General features: G+C 58.6%; 1 protein-coding gene across 8 annotated transcripts in view; it reads left to right on the forward strand.

Moving 5' to 3' along the window:
- Nucleotides 1-9,073: 9,073 nt before the first annotated feature.
- Nucleotides 9,074-12,539, forward strand: part of ARHGEF39 (Rho guanine nucleotide exchange factor 39) — a 34,328-nt gene continuing 30,862 nt past the window's right edge. For 6 of the 8 annotated variants that reach the window (XM_040420686.1, XM_040420689.1, XM_040420687.1 and 3 more), the window contains exons 1-2: nt 9,091-9,201; nt 10,008-10,020. In XM_040420686.1, coding sequence (XP_040276620.1) covers nt 9,124-9,201; nt 10,008-10,020 — 91 coding nt within the window. In that variant the 5' untranslated portion in view covers nt 9,091-9,123. Of the gene's footprint in view, nt 9,215-10,007; nt 10,021-12,539 lie in introns of all 8 variants that reach the window. The other 2 variants (XM_040420692.1, XM_040420691.1) reach the window with 2 other exon arrangements.

A 12,539-nucleotide genomic window follows, 5' to 3' on the forward strand; every position in this document is an offset into this window, starting at 1 on the left:
GGGGCCCCGGGGGTGGGATCGCTCCACAAAGTAATAGCAATCCGATCGGGAACAATCTGCACGTTTTGGTAAATTTTTGTCTATGTAGTGTAAAAACTGTGGGAGGAGTTAGGGTGGCAAATTTGGCTATAATAAGAATAATAATAATATATATGTGAGATAACATTAAGTGGTCTCGCTATGCAAAAACACTTAATAAGAGTTCATAATATATTAAATAAATAACTAATAAAAGTTAAATTTTAAGTAAATTAAGACTAACAAAATCACAATGTACATGTCAAGAGCAGGCGACTAGTAGTCATCCGACTAAATGTAAATACAATCTAAGTGCCTCTACATGTGCAGGGTATTTAAAAGTGTAAAATAAACCTGACAGGATTATTTACCATCCGGGCAGGAAAAGGGGACCCGTGACGGTGGGAGTTGGCCAGACCGTCACAATGCGATTTATCCACTTTTGATGCAGCGACTTGCATCATGCGTCCAGGCAATTTTAAGCAAGTTAAATAGTTCTGCAGCCCAATAAAGCGTGTAACAAACAAAAGTCTTTCAATAAAGCAAGTGGGGCTTATTCTCACTATGTGCAGAGGATTTTGTATCCTGTTGGTATATAGTTCGCATAAGGCGCAGAGGATTTTGAAATCCACCAATTCTGTTAACGCCTACCAAACCGCAGGGGAAACACGTGAGGCTGACGGTGGACCGATGGGTGCATTAGTTCATGTACTCCCGGTTAGCAGATGCCTCTCTGGGCTGACGTACAGTGGATGGGAAGACAGCACGAAATCCTCCGGGGCACTCTCTGTTGCAGGAGCCCTTGATGGTGGTGGTGTTTAAGGTGCTTTGGTGGCTGAGCCCCTGTGTTCCTGATGCCAGCACCATTAGGTGCAGATGTTGAGAGTAGTAGTAGTAAGAATGAGGAGTCAGTTGTTGTAAACCAGTTAAACATTTACTGAAAATCAATAGTCTCTGGACAGTTGGTACAATTCCGGATCTTTAACCTGGGTGATCGGGTTTTGGTTCTGGTGCCGACCGTGGATAGTAAGTTCCTGGCTAGGTGGCAGGGGCTTTACGAGGTACTCTAGAAAATTGGAGAAGTAAACTACAAGGTACACCAGCCAGGGCGGCGAAAGCCGGAGCAGGTTTACCAAGTGAATTTACTCAAACCGTGGAATGATAGGGAAACCTGTACAGAACACAGCCCGCGGCCGGGTATTCTTGGAGAAGAAGTACCGGCCCTTCTGTCTGATGCAAAAGAGGCGGCTGCCACAGTAAAAATTGCGGACAGCCTCTCCTCGAAACAGACTCAGGAGGCCAGGGAGTTCGTTAGTTGGAAGACGGATGTGTTCTCGGACCTCCCTGGACGCACTTCCATAATCCAGCATGACATTGTCACTGAGCCTCAGGCAAAAGTCCGGTTAAAGCCATACCGGGAGCCCGAGGCTCGGCGACAAGCCACATCGGAGGAGGTGCAGCTAATGTTGCAGCCAGACGTCACTGAGGAGTCAAAAAGTGAGTGGGCCAGTCCGATAGTATTGATACCCAAGCCGGACGGGACGTTGTGGTTTTGTAACGACTTTCGAAAACTTAACAAGGTTTCCAAATTCGATGTGTATCCCATGCCCCGGGTGGATGAGCTCATCGAGAAGTTAGGACAAGCCTGGTATTTTTCTGTTTTGGACCCCACGAAAGGGTGGCAGGTGCCCTTAATGGAGGCTGCCAAAGAGAAAACTGCCTTCATCACGCCTGAGGGGCTGTACCAGTATAAGGTCTTACCCTTTGGTCTGCATGGCCCCATCTCCACTTTTCAGCGACTAATGGATATTGTGCTTCATCCACATTGTCGGTACGCCTCGGCTTACCTGGACCATATTGTCATCCACAATACCGACTTGGAAAGTCACCTGCCCAAAGTGCAGGCCGTAGTGGACTCACTTCGGAAAGCTGGCCTAACCGCTAACCCAAAATAATGTGCAATAGGGTTAGAAGAGACTAAGTATTTGGGGTATGTCATTGGGCGCGGAGTCATCAAACCCCAAGTGAACAAAATAGAGGCGATACGGAATTTGCCCCGACCTGTCACCACTAGGCAAATAAAGTCATTCCTGGGAATGGTGGCTATTACATGGGGTTTGTTGCCCACTTTGCTACTCTAGCCGCGCCCTTGACAGGACTCTTGAAGGGACACAAGTCAATGATGGTTCGCTGGGATGACCGGGCGGAAGAGGCTTTTGCCGATTTGAAGTGTGTGGGTCCCCGGTTTTGGTGATGCCCGACTTCAAGAGGGAGTTAGTGGTACAAACGGATGCCTGCGAAGTAGGTGTCCAGCCAGGTGAGGTCAGATACCGGTCCAGAGTTTAAGTGCCGGTCCGGGTTTTGGCAGCACCTAGCTGTCCTTAAATAGGCAGCTGGGCTCAGCAGAGATGTCTCTGTTTTTGGGATCTGAGGCTTTGTGCCGTGCTGGAGGGCTGATTGCCGCACGCTGGGAAACAGGCCCCCTAAAGCCTGCTGTGGACTACGGGAGGCAGAACCAGCAAGGTGACTTGTGTTATATGAACTTTCCATTGTGTGTGAATTGACACCAAGACTGCAAAGTTACTGCTGTTCTGTGCAATTGCCTCAAGTGTGAATAAACACTGAAGATTTGAGTTAAGAACTTGTATTTTATCTGTGTACTGCGCCCGCTTACCCTATCTACCAGAGCAAAACCCCCCACCGTGTACAGAGTCAGAGCCCCTTCCCGTGTACAGAGTCAGAGCCCCTTCCCGTGTACAGAGTCAGAGCCCCTTCCCGTGTACAGAGTCAGAGCCCCTTCCAGTGTACAGAGTCAGAGCCCCTTCCCGTGTACAGAGTCAGAGCCCCTTCCCGTGTACAGAGTCAGAGCCCCTTCCCGTGTACAGAGTCAGAGCCCCTTCCCGTCTACAGAGTCAGAGCCCCTTCCCGTCTACAGAGTCAGAGCCCCTTCCCGTCTACAGAGTCAGAGCCCCTTCCCGTCTACAGAGTCAGAGCCCCTTCCCGTCTACAGAGTCAGAGCCCCTTCCCGTGTTGGGCGTCAGGGCCCCTCCCAGTGTACTGTGTCAGGGGCCCTCCCTGTGTACGGCGTCAGGGCCCCTTCCAGTGTACGGCGTCAGGGCCCCTCCCAGTGTACGGCATCAGGGCCCCTTCCAGTGTACTGTGTCAGGGCCCCTCCCAGTGTACTGTGTCAGGGGCCCTCCCCGTGTACGGCGTCAGGGCCCCTTCCAGTGTACGGCGTCAGAGCCCCTCCCAGTGTACGGCATCAGGGCCCCTTCCAGTGTACTGTGTCAGGGGCCCTCCCTGTGTACGGTGTCAGGGCCCATCCCAGTGTACAGTGTCAGGGCCCCTCCCCGTGTATGGCGTCAGGGCCCCACCCCTCTATCATGGCTCTCTACCTCCTGCATGAAAACTGACATCAATGTGGGTGGAGCTCACCGATGTGACCTGTTGGGGGCGTCGCCCTCTGTGCGCTATCAGTGTGAGCTCAGGGGCACCAATCCATTTAACCCTTTAAATACAGCAGTTTCTTATTAAAGTAAGGCCTCATGCACATGACCGTTCCGTTTTTTGCGGTCCGTAAACCGCGGATCCGCAAAACACTGAAGCTGCCCGTGTGACTTCCGCAATTTGTGGAACTGAATGGGCAGCCCATTATAGAAATGCCTATTCTTGTCAGCAAAACGGACAAGAATATGACATGTTCTATTTTTTTTGCGGGGCCACAGAACGGAGCAACAGATGTGGACAGCACACGGATTGCTGTCCGCATCTTTTGCGGCCCCATTGAAGTGAATAGGTCCGCACCCAAGCCGTTAAAACTGAGTTCTCCTGCCCGGTCATGTGACCACCTCAGCCGCACTTCCCTCTGTCAGCACTAGAGGTCGCCGCAGAGTTCTCCTGCCCGGTCATGTGACCACCTCAGCCGCACTTCCCTCTGTCAGCACTAGGGGTCGCCGCAGAGTTCTCCTGCCCGGTCATGTGACCACCTCAGCCGCACTTCCCTCTGTCAGCACTAGGGGTCGCCGCAGAGTTCTCCTGCCCGGTCATGTGACCACCTCAGCCGCACTTCCCTCTGTCAGCACTAGGGGTCGCCGCAGAGTTCTCCTGCCTGGTCACGTGACCACCTCCGCCGCACTTCCCTCTGTCAGCACTAGAGGTCACCACAGAGTTCTCCTGCCCGATCATGTGACCACCTCCGCCGCACTTCCCTTTGTCAGCACTAGAGGTCGCCGCAGAGTTCTCCTGCCCGATCATGTGACCACCTCCGCAGCACTTCCCTCTGTCAGCACTAGGGGTCGTCGCAGAGTTCTCCTGCTCGGTCATGTGACCACCTCCGCCGCACTTCCCTTTGTCAGCACTAGAGGTCGCCGCAGAGTTCTCCTGCCCGGTCATGTGACCACCTCCGCCGCACTTCCCTCTGTCAGCACTAGGGGTCGCCGCAGAGTTCTCCTGCCCGGTCATGTGACCACCTCCGCCGCACTTCCCTTTGTCAGCACTAGAGGTCGCCGCAGAGTTCTCCTGCCCGGTCATGTGACCACCTCCGCCGCACTTCCCTCTGTCAGCACTAGGGGTCGCCGCAGAGTTCTCCTGCCCGGTCATGTGACCACCTCCGCCGCACTTCCCTCTGTCAGCACTAGGGGTCGCCGCAGAGTTCTCCTGCCCGGTCATGTGACCACCTCCGCCGCACTTCCCTCTGTCAGCACTAGAGGTCGCCGCAGAGTTCTCCTGCCCGGTCATGTGACCACCTCCCCCGCACTTCCCTCTGTCAGCACTAGAGGTCGCCGCAGAGTTCTCCTGCCCGGTCATGTGACCACCTCCGCCGCACTTCCCTCTGTCAGCACTAGAGGTCGCCGCAGAGTTCTCCTGCCCGGTCATGTGACCACCTCCGCCGCACTTCCTTCTGTCAGCACTAGGGGTCGCCGCAGAGTTCTCCTGCCCGGTCATGTGACCACCTCAGCCGCACTTCCCTCTGTCAGCACTAGGGGTCGCCGCAGAGTTCTCCTGCCCGGTCATGTGACCACCTCAGCCGCACTTCCCTCTGTCAGCACTAGAGGTCGCCGCAGAGTTCTCCTGCCCGGTCATGTGACCACCTCCGCCGCACTTCCCTCTGTCAGCACTAGAGGTCGCCGCAGAGTTCTCCTGCCCGGTCATGTGACCACCTCAGCCGCACTTCCCTCTGTCAGCACTAGAGGTCGCCGCAGAGTTCTCCTGCCCGGTCATGTGACCACCTCCGCCGCACTTCCCTCTGTCAGCACTAGAGGTCGCCGCAGAGTTCTCCTGCCCGGTCATGTGACCACCTCAGCCGCACTTCCCTCTGTCAGCACTAGGGGTCGCCGCAGAGTTCTCCTGCCCGGTCATGTGACCACCTCCGCCGCACTTCCCTCTGTCAGCACTAGGGGTCGCCGCAGAGTTCTCCTGCCCGGTCATGTGACCACCTCAGCCGCACTTCCCTCTGTCAGCACTAGGGGTCGCCGCAGAGTTCTCCTGCCTGGTCATGTGACCACCTCCGCCGCACTTCCCTCTGTCAGCACTAGAGGTCACCACAGAGTTCTCCTGCCCGATCATGTGACCACCTCCGCAGCACTTCCCTCTGTCAGCACTAGGGGTCGTCGCAGAGTTCTCCTGCTCGGTCATGTGACCACCTCCGCCGCACTTCCCTTTGTCAGCACTAGAGGTCGCCGCAGAGTTCTCCTGCCCGGTCATGTGACCACCTCCGCCGCACTTCCCTCTGTCAGCACTAGGGGTCGCCGCAGAGTTCTCCTGCCCGGTCATGTGACCACCTCCGCCGCACTTCCCTTTGTCAGCACTAGAGGTCGCCGCAGAGTTCTCCTGCCCGGTCATGTGACCACCTCCGCCGCTCTTCCCTCTGTCAGCACTAGGGGTCGCCGCAGAGTTCTCCTGCCCGGTCATGTGACCACCTCCGCCGCACTTCCCTCTGTCAGCACTAGGGGTCGCCGCAGAGTTCTCCTGCCCGGTCATGTGACCACCTCAGCCGCACTTCCCTCTGTCAGCACTAGAGGTCGCCGCAGAGCTCTCCTGCCCGGTCATGTGACCACCTCCGCCGCACTTCCCTCTGTCAGCACTAGGGGTCGCTGCAGAGTTCTCCTGCCCGGTCATGTGACCACCTCCGCCGCACTTCCCTCTGTCAGCACTAGGGGTCGCCGCAGAGTTCTCCTGCCCGGTCATGTGACCACCTCCGCCGCACTTCCATCTGGTCAGCACTAGAGGTCGCCGCAGAGTTCTCCTGCCCGGTCATGTGACCACCTCAGCCGCACTTCCCTCTGTCAGCACTAGAGGTCGCCGCAGAGCTCTCCTGCCCGGTCATGTGACCACCTCCGCCGCACTTCCCTCTGTCAGCACTAGGGGTCGCCGCAGAGTTCTCCTGCCCGGTCATGTGACCACCTCCGCCGCACTTCCATCTGGTCAGCACTAGAGGTCGCCGCAGAGTTCTCCTGCCCGGTCATGTGACCACCTCCGCCGCACTTCCCTCTGTCAGCACTAGGGGTCGCTGCAGAGTTCTCCTGCCCGGTCATGTGACCTTCTCAGCCGCACTTCCCTCTGTCAGCACTAGGGGTCGCCGCAGAGTTCTCCTGCCCGGTCATGTGACCACCTCCCTCGCACTTCCCTCTGTCAGCACTAGAGGTCGCCGCAGAGTTCTCCTGCCCGGTCATGTGACCACCTCCGCCGCACTTCCCTCTGTCAGCACTAGAGGTCGCCGCAGAGTTCTCCTGCCCGGTCATGTGACCACCTCAGCCGCACTTCCCTCTGTCAGCACTAGAGGTCGCCGCAGAGTTCTCCTGCCCGGTCATGTGACCACCTCCGCCGCACTTCCCTCTGTCAGCACTAGGGGTCGCCGCAGAGTTCTCCTGCCCGGTCATGTGACCACCTCAGCCGCACTTCCCTCTGTCAGCACTAGGGGTCGCCGCAGAGTTCTCCTGCCTGGTCATGTGACCACCTCCGCCGCACTTCCCTCTGTCAGCACTAGAGGTCACCACAGAGTTCTCCTGCCCGATCATGTGACCACCTCCGCCGCACTTCCCTCTGTCAGCACTAGGGGTCGTCGCAGAGTTCTCCTGCTCGGTCATGTGACCACCTCCGCCGCACTTCCCTTTGTCAGCACTAGAGGTCGCCGCAGAGTTCTCCTGCCCGGTCATGTGACCACCTCCGCCGCACTTCCCTCTGTCAGCACTAGGGGTCGCCGCAGAGTTCTCCTGCCCGGTCATGTGACCACCTCCGCCGCACTTCCCTTTGTCAGCACTAGAGGTCGCCGCAGAGTTCTCCTGCCCGGTCATGTGACCACCTCCGCCGCACTTCCCTCTGTCAGCACTAGGGGTCGCCGCAGAGTTCTCCTGCCCGGTCATGTGACCACCTCCGCCGCACTTCCCTCTGTCAGCACTAGAGGTCGCCGCAGAGTTCTCCTGCCCGGTCATGTGACCACCTCAGCCGCACTTCCCTCTGTCAGCACTAGAGGTCGCCGCAGAGCTCTCCTGCCCGGTCATGTGACCACCTCCGCCGCACTTCCCTCTGTCAGCACTAGGGGTCGCTGCAGAGTTCTCCTGCCCGGTCATGTGACCACCTCCGCCGCACTTCCCTCTGTCAGCACTAGAGGTCGCCGCAGAGTTCTCCTGCCCGGTCATGTGACCACCTCCGCCGCACTTCCCTCTGTCAGCACTAGAGGTCACCACAGAGTTCTCCTGCCCGATCATGTGACCACCTCCGCAGCACTTCCCTCTGTCAGCACTAGGGGTCGTCGCAGAGTTCTCCTGCTCGGTCATGTGACCACCTCCGCCGCACTTCCCTTTGTCAGCACTAGAGGTCGCCGCAGAGTTCTCCTGCCCGGTCATGTGACCACCTCCGCCGCACTTCCCTCTGTCAGCACTAGGGGTCGCCGCAGAGTTCTCCTGCCCGGTCATGTGACCACCTCCGCCGCACTTCCCTTTGTCAGCACTAGAGGTCGCCGCAGAGTTCTCCTGCCCGGTCATGTGACCACCTCCGCCGCACTTCCCTCTGTCAGCACTAGGGGTCGCCGCAGAGTTCTCCTGCCCGGTCATGTGACCACCTCCGCCGCACTTCCCTCTGTCAGCACTAGAGGTCGCCGCAGAGTTCTCCTGCCCGGTCATGTGACCACCTCAGCCGCACTTCCCTCTGTCAGCACTAGAGGTCGCCGCAGAGCTCTCCTGCCCGGTCATGTGACCACCTCCGCCGCACTTCCCTCTGTCAGCACTAGGGGTCGCCGCAGAGTTCTCCTGCCCGGTCATGTGACCACCTCCGCCGCACTTCCCTTTGTCAGCACTAGAGGTCGCCGCAGAGTTCTCCTGCCCGGTCATGTGACCACCTCCGCCGCACTTCCCTCTGTCAGCACTAGGGGTCGCCGCAGAGTTCTCCTGCCCGGTCATGTGACCACCTCAGCCGCACTTCCCTCTGTCAGCACTAGAGGTCGCCGCAGAGTTCTCCTGCCCGGTCATGTGACCACCTCCGCCGCACTTCCCTCTGTCAGCACTAGGGGTCGCCGCAGAGTTCTCCTGCCCGGTCATGTGACCACCTCCGCCGCACTTCCCTCTGTCAGCACTAGGGGTCGCTGCAGAGTTCTCCTGCCCGGTCATGTGACCACCTCCGCCGCACTTCCCTCTGTCAGCACTAGGGGTCGCCGCAGAGTTCTCCTGCCCGGTCATGTGACCACCTCCGCCGCACTTCCATCTGGTCAGCACTAGAGGTCGCCGCAGAGTTCTCCTGCCCGGTCATGTGACCACCTCCGCCGCACTTCCATCTGGTCAGCACTAGAGGTCGCCGCAGAGTTCTCCTGCCCGGTCATGTGACCACCTCCGCCGCACTTCCCTCTGTCAGCACTAGGGGTCGCTGCAGAGTTCTCCTGCCCGGTCATGTGACCTTCTCAGCCGCACTTCCCTCTGTCAGCACTAGGGGTCGCCGCAGAGTTCTCCTGCCCGGTCATGTGACCACCTCCCTCGCACTTCCCTCTGTCAGCACTAGAGGTCGCCGCAGAGTTCTCCTGCCCGGTCATGTGACCACCTCCGCCGGAAGTGGCTTTGAAATGCCCGCGCAGGGAGTCGGCAGGCAGGTCAGTGGTTCTTCCTGCGGCTGATTCGGATGCTGAGCAGTGAGAGATCTACTCCGGCATCAGCCTCTGATACATTGCTACAGCGGTCTGGGCTCCCTACTGTGGGGGGAGGAGGAGGAGGTGGTGAGTGACGTCACTGTGGGGGGGAGGTGAGTGACGTCACTGCCCGGCGGGGGACGAGGTGAGTGACGTCACTGTGGGGGGCGGAGGTGAGTGACGTCACTGTGGGGGGAGTGACTATTAACCCTGTAATACCTGGACATTACTCACTGTTACCCGTCCGTCTGTATCTGTTTAATCCTTTATTATTTAATAACCGGCAACATGTCTTTCCACCTCTAATTGACAGTCGTTTAGAGGCCCCGCCCCCCGCTCCTGAGAGGCCCCGCTTCTGAGAGGCTCCGCCCCCCGCTCCTGAGAGGCCCCGCCCCCCCGCTCCTGAGAGGCCCCGCCCCCCCGCTCCTGAGAGGCCCCGCCCCCGCTCCTGAGAGGCCCCGCCCCTGTGTTGTGCTGTTCCTCTGTTATTCCTGCTAGAAGTTCTGAGTGGCCAGCAGTCTGCAGAGAGGGTCCAGAGGGGGGGCACCTGCACAGTCTGACAATGGCAGCACTGATTGGATGGAGTCAGTCTGTGCAGGTCCCCCCCTCTGGACCCTCTCTGCAGACTGCTAGTAATTCCTTTCCAGTAGAAATAATGGAGCCATAAGAACAGAGGCCCCAGGAATGGTTATCGCAGGAAACCTCCAGCCGGGCCCCATAGAAGTGACTGCTGCTGAGCAGCAATACCCCACACGGCCACTATACACTGTGCGGCGCTGTGCTCGGCCAGAGCTCCAGAGAGCGGCTAATGAGCGGAGGTGCTGGGGGATAGGTGACGTCACTGGGAGGCTGATGACAGTGCTGGGGGATGGGTGACGTCACTGGTGATGACAGTGCTGGGGGATAGGTGACGTCACTGGGAGGCTGATGACAGTGCTGGGGGATAGGTGACGTCACTGGGAGGCTGATGACAGTGCTGGGGGATGGGTGACGTCACTGGTGATGACAGTGCTGGGGGATAGGTGACGTCACTGGGAGGCTGATGACAGTGCTGGGGGATAGGTGACGTCACTGGGAGGCTGATGACAGTGCTGGGGGATAGGTGACGTCACTGGGAGGCTGATGACAGTGCTGGGGGATGGGTGACGTCACTGGTGATGACAGTGCTGGGGGATAGGTGACGTCACTGGTGATGACAGTGCTGGGGGATAGGTGACGTCACTGGTGATGACAGTGCTGGGGGATAGGTGACGTCACTGGGAGGCTGATGACAGTGCTGGGGGATAGGTGATGTCACTGGGAGGCTGATGACAGTGCTGGGGGATAGGTGACGTCACTGGGAGGCTGATGACAGTGCTGGGGGATAGGTGACGTCACTGGGAGGCTGATGACAGTGCTGGGGGATAGGTGACGTCACTGGGAGTCTGATGACAGTGCCGGGGGATGGTGACGTCACTGGGAGTCTGATGACAGTGCCGGGGGATGGTGACGTCACTGGGAGGCTGATGACAGTGCTGGGGGATAGGTGACGTCACTGGGAGGCTGATGACAGTGCTGGGGGATAGGTGACGTCACTGGGAGGCTGATGACAGTGCTGGGGGATAGGTGACGTCACTGGGAGGCTGATGACAGTGCTGGGGGATAGGTGACGTCACTGGGAGGCTGATGACCGTGCTGGGGGATGGGTGACGTCACTGGGAGGCTGATCACAGTGCTGGGGGATGGGTGACGTCACTGGGAGGCTGATGACAGTGCTGGGGATAGGTGATGTCACTGGGAGGCTGATGACAGTGCTGGGGGATGGGTGACGTCACTGGGAGGCTGATGACAGTGCTGGGGGATGGGTGACGTCACTGGTGATGACAGTGCTGGGGGATAGGTGACGTCACTGGGAGGCTGATGACAGTGCTGGGGGATAGGTGACGTCACTGGGAGGCTGATGACAGTGCTGGGGGATGGGTGATGTCACTGGGAGGCTGATGACAGTGCTGTGGGATAGGTGACGTCACTGGGAGGCTGATGACAGTGCTGGGGATAGGTGATGTCACTGGGAGGCTGATGACAGTGCCGGGGGATGGTGACGTCACTGGGAGGCTGATGACAGTGCTGGGGGATGGGTGACGTCACTGGGAGGCTGATGACAGTGCTGGGGGATGGGTGACGTCACTGGGAGGCTGATGACAGTGCTGGGGGATGGGTGACGTCACTGGGAGGCTGATGACAGTGCTGGGGGATGGGTGACGTCACTGGGAGGCTGATGACAGTGCTGGGGGATAGGTGACGTCACTGGGAGGCTGATGACAGTGCTGGGGGATAGGTGACGTCACTGGGAGGCTGATGACAGTGCTGGGGGATGGGTGACGTCACTGGGAGGCTGATGACAGTGCTGGGGGATAGGTGACGTCACTGGGAGGCTGATGACAGTGCTGGGGGATAGGTGACGTCACTGGAGGCTGATGACAGTGCTGGGGGATGGTGACGTCACTGGGAGGCTGATGACAGTGGTGGGGGCTAGGTGACGTCACTGGGAGGCTGATGACAGTGCTGGGGGATAGGTGACGTCACTGGGAGGCTGATGACAGTGCTGGGGGATAGGTGACGTCACTGGGAGGCTGATGACAGTGCTGGGGGATAGGTGACGTCACTGGGAGGCTGATGACAGTGCTGGGGGATAGGTGATGTCACTGGGAGGCTGATGACAGTGCTGGGGGATAGGTGATGTCACTGGGAGGCTGATGACAGTGCTGGGGGATGGTGACGTCACTGGGAGGCTGATGACAGTGCTGGGGGATAGGTGACGTCACTGGGAGGCTGATGACAGTGCTGGGGGATAGGTGACGTCACTGGGAGGCTGATGACAGTGCTGGGGGATAGGTGACGTCACTGGTAGGCTGATGACAGTGCTGGGGGATAGGTGACGTCACTGGTGATGACAGTGCTGGGGGATAGGTGACGTCACTGAGAGGCTGATGACAGTGCTGGGGGATAGGTGACGTCACTGGGAGGCTGATGACAGTGCCGAGGGATAGGTGACGTCACTGGGAGGCTGATGACAGTGCCGGGGGATAGGTGACGTCACTGGGAGGCTGATGACAGTGCTGGGGGATGGGTGACGTCACTGGGAGGCTGATGACAGTGCTGGGGGATAGATGATGTCACTGGGAGGCTGATGACAGTGCCGGGGGATAGGTGACGTCACTGGGAGGCTGATGACAGTGCCGGGGGATAGGTGATGTCACTGGGAGGCTGATGACAGTGCTGGGGGATAGGTGACGTCACTGGGAGGCTGATGACAGTGCCGGGGGATAGGTGACGTCACTGGGAGGCTGATGACAGTGCTGGGGGATAGGTGACGTCACTGGGAGGCTGATGACAGTGCTGGTGGATGGGTGACGTCACTGGGAGGCTG

The sequence above is a fragment of the Bufo bufo genome, chromosome 2 (genome assembly GCF_905171765.1).
Source record: "Bufo bufo chromosome 2, aBufBuf1.1, whole genome shotgun sequence".
Classification (NCBI taxonomy): Eukaryota; Metazoa; Chordata; class Amphibia; order Anura; family Bufonidae; genus Bufo; species Bufo bufo.